The sequence below is a fragment of the Ovis canadensis genome, chromosome 17 (genome assembly GCF_042477335.2).
Source record: "Ovis canadensis isolate MfBH-ARS-UI-01 breed Bighorn chromosome 17, ARS-UI_OviCan_v2, whole genome shotgun sequence".
In the NCBI taxonomy this organism is placed as follows: domain Eukaryota; kingdom Metazoa; phylum Chordata; class Mammalia; order Artiodactyla; family Bovidae; genus Ovis; species Ovis canadensis.
In genome coordinates, this window is record NC_091261.1 from 80,501,840 (window position 1) to 80,521,241 (window position 19,402).

At 46.1% G+C, this 19,402-nt stretch overlaps 1 protein-coding gene across 15 annotated transcripts in view; it reads left to right on the forward strand.

The window, feature by feature from the left end:
- SFI1 (SFI1 centrin binding protein) overlaps window positions 1-19,402 on the forward strand; it is an 86,251-nt gene that overhangs the window by 35,703 nt on the left and 31,146 nt on the right. For 9 of the 15 annotated variants that reach the window (XM_069557122.1, XM_069557119.1, XM_069557118.1 and 6 more), the window contains 4 exons: window positions 1,100-1,194; window positions 4,038-4,155; window positions 6,059-6,161; window positions 17,444-17,600. In XM_069557122.1, the coding sequence (XP_069413223.1) occupies window positions 1,100-1,194; window positions 4,038-4,155; window positions 6,059-6,161; window positions 17,444-17,600 (473 nt within the window). Of the gene's footprint in view, window positions 1-1,099; window positions 1,195-1,931; window positions 2,001-2,557; window positions 2,676-4,037; window positions 4,156-4,561; window positions 4,792-6,058; window positions 6,162-17,443; window positions 17,601-19,402 lie in introns of those variants that run through there. The other 6 variants (XM_069557127.1, XM_069557128.1, XM_069557129.1 and 3 more) reach the window with 5 other exon arrangements.

The following is a 19,402-nucleotide window of genomic DNA, read 5'->3' on the forward strand; positions in this document are numbered from 1 at the left end:
ATTGTATCTTTTCCAAATGGTATTCACTCGTAATCACGTCTTGAGGCTCTCTGGGGTAGGGTTTCTGATTTATGGATATCGCAGATAAAGTATAGACAGTGTTTTAATTAGGGGCTTCCCTGGTGGCTCAGTTGGTGAAGAATCTGCCTGCATTGTAGGAGACCCCAGTTTGATTCCTGGGTCGGGAGGATCCGCTGGAGAAGGGATAGACCACCCACTCCAGTATTCTTGGGCTTCCTTGTAGCTCAGCTGCTAAAGAATCTGCCTGCAATGCGGGAGAGCTGGGTTTCCCTGGAGAAGGGAAAGGCTACTCACTCCAGTATTCTGGCTAGGAGAATTCCATATAGTCCATGGGGTCACAAAGAGTCAGACGTGACTGAGCGGTTTTCACTTTCGCTTTCACATAGACAATGTTGAATTGTTCTAATAAGCTGGCAGAGTATGAAACCAAGTCTTAGGAAATGGGATAGTGAAGAGATGGAGGGACTGACAGTCCTGTGGATAACGTATGTACTGAGGAGGAAGAGACAAAGGAGGACACTGACCATGTTCTAGTGCAAAGCAGAGCTGGTATTTTCCGTGGCGTGGGTGAGTAAGAAATGACTGTCGTTCCAAATGCTGCAGCTCTGTGGATGCTGAAGATGAAGTCACGCTCAGGTAGTTCATGCCTTTTTCCCCTTAGTGATAGCATAAGGTGCGGAGAACAACTCTCCGTCAAGGAGGACAAAGTTCACCGTGACTGTAGGAAATGCAGCTTTAGCTTAGGATATGTTGCTATTTAGTCATTCTTTATGACCCCATGGACTGTAGCGCTCCAGGCTCCTGTGTCCAAGGCATTTTCCAGGCAAGAATGCTGGAGTGGGTTGACATTTCCTTCTCTAGGGGATCGTCCCAACCCAGGGATTGAACCCTTGTCTCCTGCTTGGCAGGCGGGTTCTTTACCGCTGAGCCACCAAGGCAGCCCAGCTTAGGAGATGGATTGGCTTTTCTGTGTCAGAAGTGTTCTGTTAATTTTTCCTGTGTGCAGAACGGACTGGGTATGTCAGATTAAGAGTTGTTTTGTTTTAAAGAAACACCGCTTGCTTTTGTGGCTCCTCAGATATTACTTGTACAGGCTGATGTTCCAGACCTGGAAGACCTACGTGTATCAGCAACGGGAGATGAGGAGCAAGTACCTGAGAGCCGAGAATCATGGTGAGAAGAGAAAGTACATACTAAAGAAAATGCCTCCATTTACTTGTTTTTGCTTCCCCCCGCCCCTTTATTAAGACTTTATTGGGAGTTCCCTGGAGAAGGCAATGGCACCCCACTCCAGTACTCTTGCCTGGAAAATCCCATGGACTGAGGAGCCTGGAAGGCTGCAGTCCATGGGGTCGCTGAGGGTTGGAAACGACTGAGTGACTTCACTTTCACTTTTCACTTTCACACATTGGAGAAGGAAATGGCAACCCATGCCAGTGTTCTTGCCTGGAGAATCCCAGGGACGGGGGAGCCTGGTGGGCTGCCATCTATGGGGTCGCACAGAGTTGGACACGACTGAAGCGACTTAGTAATGGTCGTAGTGGGAGTTCCCTGGTGGTCTCATGGTTAGGATTTGGCGTTTTGTCTGCCATGGTCTGGGTTCAGTCCCTGGGTCAGGAACTTGAGGTGCTGAATAGAGGTGGTGAGAGGAGTCATCCTTGCAGTACACTTGGTTAGCAGAAACGCTTTTGAGTTCCTCACCATTGAGTATGGTATAGGCTTCTTGTAGATACTTGATATCAAGTTGAGTAAGATCCCTCCCTTTTGCTAGTTTACTGAGAGCCCAGAGTTACTTTCAGAAGGAAAGTTTTCTGTGAAGGACAAGTACATTGTCTTTGGGAGAGAATCACTGAGTCAAAGGGGAGAGTTGTTTGACTCCCCTTCCTGTGCCCGGATGTGTGATTTCTCAGCAGGAGCTCCTGTGATCATATCCCCATGGTTTGTCTCCATGCGGCATGGTTTGGGCACCTACGACTCAGGTGAGCATGATTTGTGTGAACAGATCAGCAGGGTCCCACCCTGCTGGTGCAGCGTGCTGGCCGTGTTTCTCCCACAGCACTTGGGGCTGCTGTCTGTCTTGCCACCGTGTGTCAGGTCACACTGCTGGCTTCTGGCCTTCTCGGTCCAGGTTGGCCCTTAGTGATCTTGTGCCAGTTCAGCTCTGGTTGTTATCTAGTTCCTCTGTGAGTTGAACTCAGAAACCCGTATGGGTAAATCTAAGGGGAAAAGGCATATTGAATGATAATGTAACCTCCTGCTATTTCTCATAACCGTGAACACCCTGTAGGCCCCTCAAACTCAGCAGGTCCCTTGGACGCCTTGTCCACTGCACCCTGTGTAGACCTGCTCTTCCTATAGCTAAGAGAGAAACCTCACTTGGGAATGGCTTCCCCATGCCCGCAGCCTTCAGCTGTCTTCTCTTACAGCGCGTCTCCCTGAACTGTCACTTGCATTCTTCTTTGTCACTCCCTAACAGTAAATGTTATATAAGGCCCTCTTCTTTCATCTCCTTTGATTTGTTTTCTCCTTTTCATAGATAATCTCATTTCAGTTCAGTCGCTCAGTCGTGTCCGACTCTTTGCGACCCCATGAACCACGGCACACCAGGCCTCCCTGTTTGCAAATGTACCTCTAAAGGAGGCGCCAGTTTGCAGGTGAGAAACTTGTGTGGGGTTACTTAGCCAAGTGACAAGGACAGGACTCCGGCCCCGCTTGTCTGTCTTAGCAGCCTGTACTCTAAAACCACAGTGCCATGCTAGTCCTTCTTGCCTGAGATGTGCTGATTCCGGAAGGCTGGGGTGGGCCCTCAGAAAACTATGAAGTGAAAGTCGCTCAGTTGTGTCCGCCTCTTTGCAACACCATGGACCTGTTGCCCACCAGGCTCACCTGGTCCATGGAATTATCCAGGCAAGAATGCTGGAGTGGTTTGCCATTCCCATCTCCAGGGGATCTTCCTGACCCAGGGATCGAACCCAGGTCTTCTGCTTTGCAGGCAGATTCTTTATCTTCTGAGCCACCAGGGAAGCCCAAGGAAGCTACATATGAAATTCTTTTTCATCTTTTGATGTGATTTGTCAACAACTATGAAATACAAAGTAGAGCTGTAGTCCTTCTTGTCCACATTTTAGAGAATGTGCTGAAAATGTTTTACATATTTTTATTTTCTCCTTTGTGTTCTAAAAAAAACCAAACTTCTCCAGTAAAGACTCTCACAGTGAAAATGGAATTTACTATAGAGGGAGGCCTGTCCTTTGTACCTCCTGTATGTAGTAAATTCTCTTTGCTCTGGGATCATTACTGTCCCTTTTTATTTTGTCTCACAAATAAATACAGATAGTATCCTTTCCTTTTCATCTTGCCTGTTCTTCTTTACAAATATTGTTTCAAACAGCAAATTTTATATTATGACTTCCTTTTTAACCTTATATTGCTAAGTAGCTTCAGTTGTGTCTGACTCTTTGCGACCCCATGGACTGTAGCCCACCAGGCTCCTCTATCCTCTGGGATACTCTAGGCAAGAATACTGGAGTGGGGTGCCATTTCCTACTCCATTAACCTTATATTAATGGAAATTTTAAAAATCTACAAAATGGAAAGATAGAATAATGAACTTCTGTGTACCCATCACCCAGCTTCCAATTATCAGCTCACTAGTCTTGTTACGTCCATATCCCCATTCACTTCCCTGCTTCCTTTGTTATTTCATGTGTAGATATTGAAGAATATATAACTCTACAAAAAATAAGGACTTTTAGAGATATCTGAACAGCGCAGCGCATTGGTTTTCCTTTAAATGTTTTGTAAATGTCATCACTTGCATAACTGTTCCTTGCATCTTGCATCTTTATTAACTTTGTGGAGCTTCATAACTTTTCCAGCAGAGGGCACTGCAAGACTGGAGGAATTTAGATACTCAGCGGAGGGACCTGTCTGAGAGCCTCTGAGCTTTTTTCGTCTTAAGCCAGAGTAATGCATCTCTCCTAACCCCTTCTTGGAACTCTTTTTGGTGCATCTAGATGCAAAGCAAAAGATGCGACAGGCCTGGAAGTCCTGGTTGATCTACGTGGTTTTCCGTAGGACTAAACTTCAGATGCAGACCACTGCCCTGGAGTTCAGGCAGCGGAGTATTCTGTGGTGAGTGTGCTGCGTGGCCCTGCAGATCAGCAGCATTCGTTTTTACCTCCTCATTGCTTTATGCTGCTGGAAAGCCAGCATAAAAACCCACCTTAAAACGACATTTTGAATCTAATTGATATGTAGTAAATATTTATTGGTACGTTGTTCAGCATTAAGATCAGGTTTTCACAAAATCATAAGTAACACTAATTGAGTATTTACTGTTAAGCCTTGTGTTAAGTTTCTGAGTATGTTAATTTTTTAATGAAAAGTGTCCCACTTACTTTTTACCATAAACTGTAAGATAAATACTGATATTGCACAGATTAAGATACATGAGCTCAGGCAAGTTACTCAAGCTTTCTACTGTGAGTCATAATTAGCAAAACTGGGGTTCACCCATCCATCTTTCTTGATGCCACAGCTGACACTTTTTACTGCTGCCCTGCACTGCATCTCAGCAGCACCGTCCTCCATTGGAGAGACCGCCTGAGTCAGTCCACTTTGAAAGCCAGAAGTGTGTAGCAGTGAGCTGCTTTATAATGGTACTGATGCCTCTGTGCACTGTTCCCAGCGGTTCTCTGGTGTCCCAGACGGCAGCGCACTGAAAGCTCAGCTCCCGGCCAGGAGAGCGGGGCCCTCTGTGTAGTGTGGGTAAGAGCAGAAGCCTTGCAGCTAGACTTCTTCTCACAAGTACTGGGTCTTTTCACTTCTCCAGGCCTCACTTTCCTCACACCGTGAGCTGTCTTTTTCAGGTTGTCATGGGAAATACATAAGGTAGTACTTGTGAAGTATTTAGGCTAGTGTACAGACCATCAGTGGACATAAAGAAGTTATTTAGAATGTTTGTTATTTAAACTTTATTCAGCAGATATTTGTAAATGCTTAGTAAGGATGTAGTTTCTCTAGAGTCTGTGGGGGATATTTCTACATAATTTTATTTATTCAGTGTCTGTTACGGGCTTAAAATGTTTCTGATTGAGTCCTGAGGGACTCAGGGAATTTATCATTTCCATTCAGGGAGATTATATTTACATTACAATTTGCATTCAGGGAATTTGTAATTCCTCCAAGTGCTTAAAAAATAAGTAGTAATGCCAGATAGGCTGAGATTTTGAAGAGATACAACTAAGCATGGCTTAAGTTAGGAGGAAGGAGATAGTGGTGAGTTAGAATGACCAGGGTAAAAACAGAAGTTGCAAGCGCTCTTTTCCACATTACTGCTCTTCTGAACAAATCAGAGAATAAGTAGGAAGGAACCCAAGGCTAGAATGAAACCTGGCAAGGACAGGAGGAAGGGAAGGGATCCATCAAGACTGGAAGTCTAAAAGCCATTATTGGGTGACTTCCCTGGGTGTCCAGTGGTTAAAACTCTGCTCTTCCACTGCTTAGGGGTGTGGGTTCAATCCCTGGTCAGGGAACTAAGATCCCAAGTGCTGCATGGAGTGGCTATAAATAAATACTAGTAGTTTTGCAGTTTATCCTGTGGAATCTCCTGAAGTAGTTGGCAGCGATTTGGTTTTTTTTTTTTTAACCCACATTGGCCAAACAGAGCGCATCTGAAGTGTCTCAGGCCGGGTCTGACCCTGTGTGCTAAGTCACCTTGGTTGTGTCTGACTCTGTGAGACTCCACAGGCTGTAGCCCCCCAGGCTCCTCTGTCCGTGGGATTCTCCAGGCAAGAATGCTGGAGTGGTTTGCCGTGCCCTCCCCCAGGGGGTCTGACCTTAGGGACCATCAGTTTCCAACCCGTAGCTGGCAGTGCTAGAACCGTTCCTTGATTGCTCTTTCTGGCAGCAGATCTAATGGTGTTGGCCTTAGGGAGAGGGACCTGAGCCGGGGGTCTGAGGCCCAGCCCTCCCTGCCCTGCTCTTCTGCTGACCATGCTCTGACTGGTCCTGTCTTTGATTTGCTCTCTGGCAGGGTGTGGTGGAGTGCGTGGAGACAGCGACTGGGCCGGGTCCGCCTAGGCCGAGCCCTCCAGGCCACAGCCGTGAAGCACTGGGCCCAGAGCCTCCAGCTGCAGGTGAGTCCGCAGGCTCAGGCTTTGGGGTCCTCTGTGCGTGTCGTCAGGCCCCCACGCACAGAAGACGCGCCCGACTTCTGGCGTCGGGCTGCGGCCTCTGCTGGGCCCTTTGTGTAGCTCCAGGGGCGGGAGGGGGTGGGAGGCACAAGCAGTGTGGAAGGCTGGACTCTTCAATGGAGAGACTGAGGGAAGGAATACACGAGATGTGATTTTTTCGTCGTTAATTTGTTTTGGGCTGCCCCGGGTCTTCGTTGCTCTGCGTGGGCTTTCTCTAGTTGTGGTGTGCGAGGGCTACTCTCTAGTTTCGGTGTGGCGGCTTCTGTTGTTGCAGAGCACAGCTCTAGAGCGTGGGGGCTTCAGTGTTTGTGGTGCACAAGCTTAGTCTCCCTGCGGCATGTGGAGTCTTCCCAGACCACGGAGCAAACCTGGGTCCCCGGCCTTGGCAGGATTCTCTACCATGGGACCACCAGGGAAGCATGCCCCGCCCCAGTAACTTTCTGTTAGACAACATTTTGCATCATCTCTGCAAGTATATGCAATATGTGGAGATCGTGTGCAAACAGTATGGGTCATGGGTCAGCCCACTTGGCCATGGATCAGGTTTGGCCAGCTGCCTGTTATAAAGTTTTAACTGGGGTGCAGTTACACCTGTCCATTTATGTATTGTCTAAGCTGCTGTCAGGCTACAACGACAGAATTGGGTTGTTGCAACAGAGACCACATGGTCTGCAAAGCCTAAAATAGTTATTATCTCACCCTTTAAGAGAAAAATTTGTTGACCTCTGAATTCACAAGGTCTTCTGAAGCAATGGACAGAGGAGCCTGGCAGGCTACAGTCCATTGGGTCACAAAGAGTTGGACACGACTGAGCGACTTCACTTCACTTCACTTCACTTCTGAAGCAATAGGAGGGAAGTAGACCTAGTTGTTACCAGTGATAATGTGGTAACAAGAACAGTAGGAGCAGTAATGGTGTTTTTGTGGTCTTACTGTCCTGCTGCTGCTGCTAAGTCGCTTCAGTCATGTCTGACTCTATGCAATCCCAGAGACAGCAGCCCACCAGGCTCCCCCGTCCCTGGGATTCTCCAGGCAAGAACACTGGAGTGGGTTGCCATTTCCTTCTCCAAGATGCTGGACTAAGGCCCTTACATGTGTTATCGCAATTTTCAAAATTATTTTTAAAAGCCCATATTATTATTACTTTGCTAACAGAGGTCCATCTAGTCAAAGCTATGGTTTTTCCAGTAGTCATGTATGCATGTGAGAGTTGGACTACAAAGAAAGCTGAGTGCCGAAGAATTGATGCTTTTGAACTGTGGTGTTAGAGAAGACTCTTGAGAGTCCCTTGGACTGCAAGGAGATCAAGCCGGTCCTAAAGGAAATCAGTCCTGAATATTCATTGAAGAACTGGTGCTGAAGCTCCAATACTTTGCCACCTGATGTGAAGAACTGACTCCTTGGTAAAGACCTTGATGCTGGAAAAGATTGAGGGCAGGAGGAGAAGGGGACGACAGAGGATGAGATGGTGGGATGGCATCACCAACTCAATGGACATGGGTTTGAGCAAACTCTAGGAGTTGGTGATGGACAGGGAAGGCTGGGGTGCTGCAGCCCATGGGGTCGCAAAGAGTCGGACACGACTGAGCGACTGAACTGATTATTACAGGTTAAATAACTCCGATACCTGGCCCTGACCTTTGTCGTGCAGCTGGCAAAGGTCAGGGGCAGCATTTGAACCCAAGCAGCCTGAAAAGTGCAGAGTCGTCCCTTGACCATCCTACTGCCTTATCCCTGTGGACTGGTGCTCTCGGGAGGGAGAGGGATCCAGGTGAGAAAGCTGAAGCGCAGGAACGGAAGGAGGCTGGTTTTCCGCCACTGCGGGGCTCGGGCTGTGTGGGTGCGTGTCCCTCTCAGCCAGCACTTTGAGAGCCTGCAGACTCGCCCTGCTGCTGCCGCTGTGGCTCAGCACGCGTTTAGAATTCCTGTTGGATTTAACTTATAAGACAAAAGTCATTCAGAATCAAATCCAGTGAAAAACATGAGCAATAAGAAAGCGCTGATATGGACCAAAAGCTTTGTGAGACTCTTAAGACAAATTTTATGCTGCAGATTATAAATAAAATCCTTGTGTCTGGTAAGTACTGTATGATTTGCCAGGAACCTTAAGTCATTCCTCTCAATCCTCACATCCCTGAACTAGTCAGGACAGACATCATGACATATGAAATTATAAAAAATGTAGTTTAAGCATAAAAACATTAAATATGAAACACTTGTTAAAAATATTAACAAGAATCTTCCCTGGCGGTCTAATGGTTAAGATTTCACTTTTCAGTGCAGGTCCAATCCCTGGTCCAGGAGATAAGATCCCTCAGGCCTCACAGTCAAAAATCCAAAACATAAAACGAAAGCAATATTATACTAAGTCAGAGAAGACTGTAAAAATGGCCCACAACAGAAGAATTAAAAAAAAACTTTAACAGATATCCACATCTCCAACATATAAAATTAAAAGCTGTTAGCATTTTTCCATCCTTGCCCCAGAATTTGATGTAATTTAATGTAGTTAAATTCACATTTCAAGCCCTATCCATCCTTCCTTCTGCCACCTTTCCTTCTTAGAGATAACTCCACCCTGATGTTGAAATCCTTATTCTCTTATATTCTTTTTCACTTGTAAAAGTGTATGTATACATGTACATAGAGAATAAATGTTCTGGCTTTGTGTTGTTAGGAAATTTATGAATGGCATCATACTTTGCAGCTTGCTGCTTTTTTTTTTAATGCTGCAGTGTATTTTTGAGGTTTATTCATGTTGATGCAGAGATCTGTTAACCGCATACATTCAGCCATTTTGCTGAGTAAGACTCAGTTTATCTGCTCACTGCTGCTAAACTGTTATTTCTTCCTGATTACCTGTTTTTTTTTTTAAGATTACAAAGGGTTGCAGAAAGCATTCTTTTTTAAATTAGCTTACTTTTGGTTGAGCTGGGTCTTTGTTGCTGCCGCAGGCTTCTCTAGCTGTGAGCTGGGGCTGCTCTCTCTGAGAGTCTCCATGCGTGTGCTTCTGATTGCGATGGTTTCTCTTGCTGCGGACCACAGGCTCCAGGGTGCGTGGGCTTCAATAATCGCAGTGTATGGGCTCAGTAGTTGTAGCTTGCGGGTTTAGTTGCTATGTGGCATGTGGGATCTTCCTGGACCAAGGGTCGAACCTGTATCTCCTGCATTAGCAGGCAGATTCTTTACCATTGAGCCACCAGGGAAGCCGCCTTGGAGAGCATTCTTAAACACACATCCCTATATGAGAGTCTGAGGGTTTCTCGTTCTTGGGAGTGAAGCTGTTGGGTCTTTGGGTATCATCTCGTCATCCTTATCCAACATCACCCATTTGCTCTTCACCGCTGTGCCAGTTTACATGCTAAAATTGTTGTTCTGGTTTCTTTGGGACTCATCAGCACTTTGCATTGCCAGACTGGGTCATTTTCACCAATGTGATATGTGTGAGGTGGTTCTTCATTGTTGCTTTAGTTTGCGTTTCACGGATTCCTAGCGAACCCCAGTATCTTTTCTGATGCCTGATTGTCATTGGGTTTCTGGTTTTGAGCTTGTTACCGTCCCTCACTCCTTTTTTCTGTTGGGTTATTTAGCTTTTTCTGCTCCGTGCACATGGTCGTAGATTCTGCTTACTAATCTTTTGAACTATTAGGTACACTAACTTTTAGGTTTTATAGCTTGTTTACTTTTTTATTTATTCGCTTTATTTATGGTGCCTTTTTTTTCATACAAGTGTTTTCTTAAATTATGTATGTATTTTACTGTGATGCGGGTTTGTGGCTGAGTGGGCTCTTTTCCAGTTGTGGTGCGAGGGCTTCTCATTGTGGCTTCTGCTGCTACAGAGCATGGGCTCTCGGGAGCATGGCCTGCAGCGGTTGTGGCCCCGGGCTCGAGAGCACAGGCTCGGCAGTCACGGTGCACGGGCTTAGTTGCTCCGTGGCACAGGGATCCTCCTGGATCCGGGATCAAACCTGCGTCTCCTGCAGGTGGATTCTTTACCACGGACCCACTAGGGAAGACCCCCACACAAGTGCTGTGAATTTCACTGTAGCCTAACTTACATTTTTATAAGTTACTGTGAGACAGGATCTTAGTTTGTCATGTTCCTTATGGGTAATTAATTTCCGCAACACTCTTTACTGAGTAGTTCATCATTTATCTTTTTTATACTGATCATTAGTCCACTTACATTTGGGGCAAGGTCCCATTTGTTCAAGGGTCTGTTCTGGGCTCTCTGGTCCATTGGTGTAGCTGTCTATCTCTAAGCCAGTATCACACTATTTTAATTATGATCTAACGAAGCAGGTAAGAAAGAACAAAGGTTCTCTCGTCAGAATACCTGGGTGGAAATTCTGCTGCCGTCACCTGTTAGCTTCCTGCCCTTTTAAAATGAGTTATCTAATCTCCTTGTACCTTACATTACTTATTTATAAGTAAATAATAGTGTTGGCTTCCCAGCCCGGTGATAAAGAATCTGCCTGCCAGTGCAGGAGATATAGGTTCAAACCCTGTGTCAGGAAGATCCCCTGGAGAGGAATTGGCAACCCACTCCAGTATCCTTGCCTGGAGAATCCCATGGACAGAGGAGCCTGGCGGGCTACAGTCCATGGGGTCGAAAAGAGTTGGACATTACTGAACGAGCGATCATGCATGCAAATAATAATGGTACGATCTCACAGGGCTGTTGAGGATTAAGTGTGATGAGGCATGTAATACGGTTAGAATGATGCTTGGAATATGGAATCCTCAGTAAATGCTAACTGTTTATTACCACTACTGATCTTGCCGTATAGCTCTTAAGTCTTCGTATGTGGAAAGAGATCTTCTTTACTCTTGTTCTTTTTCAAAATTGCCATGGCAGTTCTTCCTTACTGTTTAATTTTAGTATCAACTCATCAAGTTCCACAACAAAGCCTACTTGGATTTTTATCACAATACACTGACTTTTCATACTAGATTGGAGAAAGTTGTTTGAGATAGTCTTCCCACCTGTGAACTTGATGTAGCTCATGATATATTGATAAGTGTGAGAGGGAGAGTAGGAAAGGTTAGGTGTAACAAGGCAGACCGAGTAAGGCTGTGCCTGCAAAGGCTTTGCAGGCTCTTTTTCCAGGGGGAGGGGCAAGCTCCTGGCTTGGTGTAGAGAAGAGATATGATCACACTTCCCTCTTAACAGGCTCCCTCTGGTTCATTGAGTGCTGCCTTTTGGGGGAGAAAGGGAAGAGAGAGTGTGTGTTTTCTTATATTTTCAAGAAGAAATAATAGAAGTATAAACCAAAACCGGAAGAGTTGTTACCTATGAGGGAAGGGAGGGAACATATAGGAACAAAATGTCAATGAATTTGCTTTGTTACACAGTTTTAAGTTTGCAACCATGTAAGTATTTTATATAATTACAAAAGAAAAGTAAATCAAGAAGTAAAAGAACCAGGCCCTAGGATTTTAGAGCACAAACAAATATATCAAGTTTGTAGCAAGGACTACAAAGAGAAAAGAATTAAAATATGATACTTTGACTCTTCATTCCTAGCTGGGAGTATTCTAAGGACACAGAGAGCTAAGAACTCTAAAATTGCTTTCAGTGGTCTTATTGTTAGTAGCAGGTTTGGATTGTTGCATTGAACTATTAAGGCTACTTTGTAAGCTAAAGCAAATAACCATGGCAGTGTCATTAAGAAGCACATTTTCAGTATAAAAGGAAAGGTTACAGGTATAAAATCAAAGAAACAAAAGCCCTGTAATCTGAAATTAGAAATACCAGTATCAGTATGGACCCATGATTTTTTTTTTTTTTACCAGAATTAGTGAAATTCTAACTATTGATTGAAAAGACTTAGAGGCAGTGGCAGTACTACAGCAGTTCGCATCGCCAGTGCCTGAGCTGTGGTCTCTTATTTCCTTTTATTTGCCACTAAAAGGAACTGAGGCGTTGTTTTGGGAAATGACTGACTCCAGAAATAGAGCAGGAACTAGACATCAGAAGCCGAAGTCCTAGGAGATGGTGTGCAGGACTGTGAAGAGACAAAGAGCTTGATGGGCGTGTGTCCGCAGGCCTCCTGCAGGCTTAAGACAACAATTTGAGCATCAAAAAGCATAATGACTATAGTGGATCAAAAACATACAAAGTATATAAAAATTCATGCATTCATTAGAGGGAAAAAAAGAGCTGATTGGTCACAATTTTGGGTTGTTAGAGCCTTAATTCTATTCTTTGGAAATTAATGAAGACCAAAGTCAAGCGTTTATCCTGCCTTTCCTGTATAGACTAATCTCTGAGAAATGAGAGGGTTAATGAGAGAATAAGGCTTAAAAAAAAAAAAAAGAATTCCAGTTAATAAAACAAATACAGGAGTATTAGAATTAGAATATTGCTGTTTTTCCTCCCAGTGAGAAAATGGATCTGGGCAGTAGTCACCCAGTGGAAAGATAATAGAGAAATATGAGGGAGGGGTCAGACTGATGCCATCTGAAGACACTGCACAGTCTTGGCACCAAACAGTCGCTAAAGCTATGGCAGCCTTCCATGCTGTGACATAACAGGAAGGAATCCGCAGCACTTGAAACATGTCCCTGATTAAAATTTGAACATGACTCCAGCCAAGCCTAACATGAATCTTACTATCAGTTTGTGGGAAACACAGGAATTGGAGGGACAATTTAAAGACACCAGGAGGAGACAGTTGGCCAAATCTAAGACATGAAACAGTTTACAGGGTACGTAACCTGGTTTCTCCTTAACAGGTTAGTAGCACGGAGAGAAAAAGAGAGAGAGGGAAATTGTCATAAAAATGGGGAGATTTAGGTTCTTCTCTGGTGGTCCAGTGGCTAAGACTCCAAGCTCCCAATGCAGGGACTTGATACCTGGTCAGGGAACTAGATCCTGCATGCTGCGATAAAGATTTTAAGGTTGGTGCAGCAGTAATGGTGGTTTTGGATCCTGAATTTTAAATCAGGATACCTGGGCTCATATACATCTTTATTAATTAACCATTACAGTCAACACATTTTTGCCAACAAGAAATGAGTTTGTTTATTCCTATGACATAAAAAGCCATGCTTCAGGATTTGATAAACTCTTGGAAAGCATTTTCTGTGTCCTCCTGGTTATGGAAGCATTTTCCCTGCAAAAGGTTGAGATGCTTGAAGAAGTGGTAGTTGATTGGCAAGAGGTCAGGTGAATCTGGAGGATGAGGCAGAACTTAGGACCTGGTTTGTTCAACTTTTGAAGCCTTAATCGTGTGACGTGCAGTCAGGTGTTGTTGCTGGGAAGAACTGGACCCTTTCTGTTGACCAGTGCCGGCTGCACGCGTTGCGGTTTTTGGTGCGTCTTGATTTCCTGAGCATATTTCTCAGATGTGATGGTTTCACTGGGATTCAGAAAGCTTTAGTGGATCTGATGGGCAGCAGACCACCAACCAGTGACCGTGACCCCGTATCTGACGCAGGTTTGTCCTTGGGAAGTCTGTGGAGCTGCTGCTCCGTCCAGCCACTGGGCTGGTCATCAGCACTTGTCATATAAAATCCATTTTTTGTCGCACGTTTCAGTCCCATTGAGAAGTGGTTCATTGTTGTTGTGTGGAATAAGAGAAGACAGCACTTCAAAATGATGAGTTTTTTGATTTTCAGTCAGCTCGTGAGGCACCCACTTAATCGAGCTTTTTCACCTTTCCAGTTTGCTTCAAATGGCAAATAACTGATTTAGAATGGTTGATGTTAAGTTCTTTGCCAACTTCTCATATAGTTGTAAGAGATCAGCTTTGATGATCCTCTCAACTGCTGCTGCTAAGTCGCTTCCGTCGTATCCGACTCTGTGCAACCCCATAGACGAGAGCCTGCCAGGCTCCGCCATCCCTGGGATTCTCCAGGCAAGAGTCCTGGAGTGGGCCGCCATGGCCTTCTCTGGATCCTCTCACCTGGTTGTTGCCAACTTCCAATGGCCAGCCGCTGTGCTCCTCATCTTCAAGGCCCTTGTCTCCTTTGCAGAGCTTCTTAAACCGCCACTGCTCTGTACGTCCCTTAGAAGCTTCTGACCCAAATGCGTTGTTGATGTGGCGAGCTGTCTCCACTGCGTTGCTACCCATTTTGAACTTGAATAAGAAAACTGCTTGAATTTGTTTTTATCTAACAGCATTTCCATAGTCCAAAGTAAACATAAACTGCAAGTAATAGGTCATTAGGGAAAAAATAAAGCAAGAAACGCACATTAAATTGATGTATAGCATAATCACATTTAAGAATGTATTCCAGTATCAAGTGGCAAAGTTCAACAATGGAAAACCACAGTCACTTTTGCACCAAACTAATAGAAGATCCTGAGTGCCACAGCTAAGACTTGGCGCAGCCAAATACAAAATAATTATTTATTTATTTATTTAAATAATTATTTAAAAATAAGCAGCGCAATGGAGAGATGAACTTACAAAGCAGTCATAACTAGTGAAAAAGGACCACTGGCTGCTGTGCTAAGAACAGATCACGGAAAATCAAGAATAAAAGCAGGGAGGACAGTTAGGAAGCGATTACAAAGTTCCAGGCGAGATTCTGGGCCAAGATGAGAGCAAGATGGTGTTGGATTCTGGATATGTTTTGAAGGAATTGCCAGCAGGGTTTGCTACTGGATAGATAAGGAGTGAACCTTCAGAGAAGAAGTCTGAGAGGATTCCCAGAGGCTTCACTGCTCCCAGTGGCTGTCCACTGAGATAGGGAAGGGGAGGGGAGGGAGAGGCAGGGTGTGCAGGAGGATGGGGAGGGGCTGCATCCTGAGCTCCGTAACTTCAGCCTGATGGGCCTTTCACGTGACCATGAGGGGCAGTCGGGGAGGAGCTGGCTGGGTACGTGTGGAGTGTTGAGTCCACACCAGAGAGGTAACTCGGGAGTCCTCAGCACACAGGCTTCATTTGGAGCCACGAGATGGTGAAAGCACAGAGGGAGTGGGTGTAGCCAGTGGCGCTGAGCCTGCCATCGGTGGTGGAAGAGGGGAAGGCGGAGGCAAGGGGGCCGGGTGGGGACGATGAGCTGTGCCAGACGCTTCTGGCCGCCAAGGACTGCGGCTTGGCCTTTGGATTGAACAACGTGGAGGTCATCGACGCCCTCGATAAGAGCAGTCTCAGTGAACCCAAGGAGGAGAGGATCTCCCTGCTTGTTGCGGGAGGAGAAGAGAGAAAGTAGACAGCCCTTCTGAAGAGTTTGGAAAGGAAAGGAGAGCACTTGGGTGTTGGTGGGTGGCCGATGGGTGGTTGGTTTGGGGATGACTGAGCTATTCTCTTCCCGAAGTGTTTGTGTGACCATAATCTTTTAAAACTCTGTCTATGGACAGGTCTTTGTTGCTGCGCCTGAGCACTCTCTTGTTGCAGTGCTTGGGCTTCCCGCTGTGGTGGCTTCTCTTGTTGCAGAGCATGAGCTCTAGGCATGCGGGCCCAGGAGCAGGCTTAGTTGCCCCGAGGCTTGTGGTAGCTTCCTGGACCAGGGATCAAACCTTTGTCCCCTGCATTGGCAGGCAGATTCTTAATTACTGGACCAAGAGTGAAGTCTAGTGCCACACTAGTCTGCAACTTTTGCCCTCAACTTTTTAATTTTGACAAGTACCAAGTCACAGAAAAGCTGGATACTGGCTTCTCTTCACTGGGTTAACCCATCCTTAGGATCTTCCCACATTTGCTTTCCCAAGTGTATCAGTGTATTTCTTGTATTTTCTGAGTCACTTTAAAGTTGCAGACGTCAAGTTTAACCCTGAGTGAAAGTGAAAGTCACTCAGTCGTGTCCAACTCTGTGTGACCCCATGGATTTATATAGCTTATGGAATTCTGTAGGCCAGAATACTGGAGTGGGTAGCCTATCCCTTCTCCAGAGGATCTTCCTGACCCAGGAATAGAACCAGGGTCTCTTGCGTTGCAGGTGAATTCTTTAGCAACTGAGCTATCAGGGAAGCCCCCACCCTGAATACTTCAGCTCATACCTCCTAAAACAAGGATGTTTTCTTATATAACCACATCCATCTAAGAAGTGTAGTGTTGATATGATAGTGCCGAGACTACAGTTTGTCTTGCAGCTGTATACTGTTGCTCTTTTAGTGTCAGACCCAGGGCCCAGTCAGAGGTCACCCATTGCTTTTGGCTGTCACATTCCCAAAGGGAGAAATAACAGCATGTTTGAATGCTGGTTTTAAAAATCTAGCAGAGAGTGAAAGCTGATGACGCAGGAAGGGAATGGGGGTAATTGCCAGAGTGATAAACTTGAGAAGGTGAGAGAAGATGGGCAGGGTGGGGGTGACCTTTGTTGGGAGTGTGGAGAGAAGGAAGAGCCCCTGGGGGATGTGTGGAAGCTTGAGAAAATTGTCTTTTGATTGCTTTTATTTTCTTGGCGAAATAGAAAAAATGGTATTCAGATGAGAGGAAGGAAGGGAGAAGGGATGTCACAGGTTTACAGAGGTATGAAGGCATAAAAGAAGGTATCAAGTCATCTATGAAGTTACCTTCAGAGTAGGGCAGGCGAGTTGCTGGGTGTGCGTGAAGACCTTCCCAGGGGTGCCCGTTGATGGATAATCTTAAGGGAATCCGTCCGCAGACCCTCGGTTTCTGTAGGTCCATGTCCTGGGGACTCGCATGCTGAGAAAGGGCCTCGACCATAGGCTTCCTCCCCCTTTGGAAGAAAAGACAGAGCCTCACCTGTCCCAGATCTGAGTTAATTTTACCACCCCTTGGACTGTCCCAGCTTGTCCTTCCTCTTCTTTTTCCCCTTAATCCAGGAAATAAGGGCTTTCTCCAATTGCGCTGAGCAGGGCCCCTCCCCAGTTGCAGTGCACGGACTCCCCGGTTCGGTGGCCTCTCTTGCTGCAGAGCCTGGGCTCTAGGCCTGTGGGCCTCTGGAGTGGCAGCACGCAGCCTTCAGCCCCTGTGGCCCCCGGGCTCGAGAGCACAGCTTCAGTGCTGGTGGCGCACAGGCTTGGTTGCCCTGAGCCGTGTGGAATCTTCCCCAGCCAGGGATCGAGCTGTGTCTCCCGCATTGGCAGGCGGATTCTTTACCACCGGACCTCCAGGGAAGTCCCAGAATGCCCTTCTCAAAGATCCTCTCACCCCACATCCCCATCACTTAGGATCCTGCTTTGGAATCGCCACTTCCTCGTTTTCTGAGTTCACCCTTCCCAGCGTGTGGGTTTCTCTTTCCCCTCACCTGCATTTCCCCTCTGGTCTCCTGCCGCCCTTAATGGTTGTCTTCTCTCTGGTTTTCAGGCTTGGTCACGGTGGCAGGAGCAGCTCCTCTTTGTCTGGAGGGAGAGAAGGAAGATGGTCTCCGCGGTGAGACACCTTCAGCGCCGGCAGCAGAGGAGAGCCCTCAGGGCCTGGCTTGAGTACCTGAAGCTGCGCAGAGAGAAGAGGCTGCAGAACCGTGAGTCCTGGGCACCGGGGGCAGAGGGAGGTTCGCCATGCCCACGGCCGCCAGGGCGGTCATGTACTAACGGGGGGTAGTAACAGTTACACCGCAGATTCTGAAAGAAGAGATCGAGGAGGACAGGACAGCATCCTTGACTCCCGTTTAAGTTATTTCCTCTATGTGTTTTTTTCAATATTTTATTCAGTTTTTTTCACTTTATTATTGTTTTTTATTGAATGAAAGATTCTTTACATTCTTTGGAGCTTTACAGTTTTCAGAAGTTGCGCACACATAATTTCGTAGACTCCCATAACAGGCCCCGCCCCGCTGGCAGCCACTAGTCTGCTCTCACACAGCCGAGTCCGCTGCTTTTGTTCTTGATTCGCTGGTCTGTTGTGTTTTTAGATCCTACGCACAGGTGGCTGCCTACAGTGTTTGTTCTGTCTGACTTGTTTTTACAGTGGCGTTTTGTGTCCTCTTCCCCTCAAGGGACTGGCGTTCTCCAGAAGGGGCTCCTGTTCAATGTATTTAATTCAGTAGGATTTTAATTATGCTATAAGTACTGCGATTATTATGATTAGTATGATACGTACAGTTTTGTATCTTATTTTTTCCAGTCAACTAATCGATGCTTTCCTGTCTTTAAGTTATTTTTAATAAGAATTTGTGTGTGTGTGTGTGGTTGCGTCTGTTACGGTATTGCTTCTGCTTTATGTTTTGGTTTTTTTGGCCACGAGGCACATGAGATCTTAGCTGCCCAACCAGGGATTGAACCTGCATCCCCTGAATTGGAAAGGTGAAGTCTGTTTTCTTTTAAACTTTTTATTTTATTATGGGGTATAGCCTAATGAACAACATTATGATAGTTTCAGGTGGGGACTCAGCCATACATACACATGTATCCATTCTCGCCCAAACTCGCCTTCCATCCAGGCTGCCAGGTAACATTGAGCAGGGTTCCTTGTGTTATACAGTAGGTCCTTGCTGATTATCCATTAAAAATGCAGCAGTGTGTACATATCCATCCCAGACTTCCTAGCTATCCAGAAGACGAAGTCGTAACCACTGGACCACCAAGGAAATCCCATACATTTTTTTTTTTAATGACCGTGTTTTACAGAGGGGGCGGCTTACCTTAATCTACTCAGTCATTCTTCTATTTATAGATATCTGGGGGACTCCTTGGCAGTCCAGTGTTAGAACTCCATGCTGTTACTGCTGAGGCCGAGGGCTTGATCCCTGGGTGGGGAACCAAACTCCCATAAGCTGTGTGGTGTGGCCAAAAAAAGAGGAAACAGATATTTGGATTGTTTGTCCCTCGTTATGCAGATGCATGATTTATGATGTTGAGTGTTCTGAACACTATCCTGATGGTTTAGTTTTCCCGCAGTAGGTCAGAAGTAACGATAAATTGGTCATGAAGGCCAGTACTTTTTGTCCTTCAGTTTCTCGAGCCCACACGGAAGTCCTGGCTGCAGGGTTAGGCTCCCCTGCTTTCCCCAGGCCTCCCTGCAGGATTCCTAGCCTCCCAGCACTGTCTCTTGGGAGAGCTGATGTGCCCACTTGAAAATAGTGATGAGGGGCCTACTGTCTGGATGCCCAAGCCTGGAAGATCAGTGAAGGCATGAAGCTATTTAGTGATGGGTTGCAGACTAGTACATGCCTCCACCTAAGGCATTCTCATCCCAGGACCAGTGCCCTCCCCTCTCTGGCCTGAAGCTCATCAGGCCATTAGCTAATTAGTCTTCAAAGGAGATGGAGCTGGCGGCCTGTATCAGCCTGGCTGACGGCTCCCAGAAGCCTCTGCCAGCATGTCG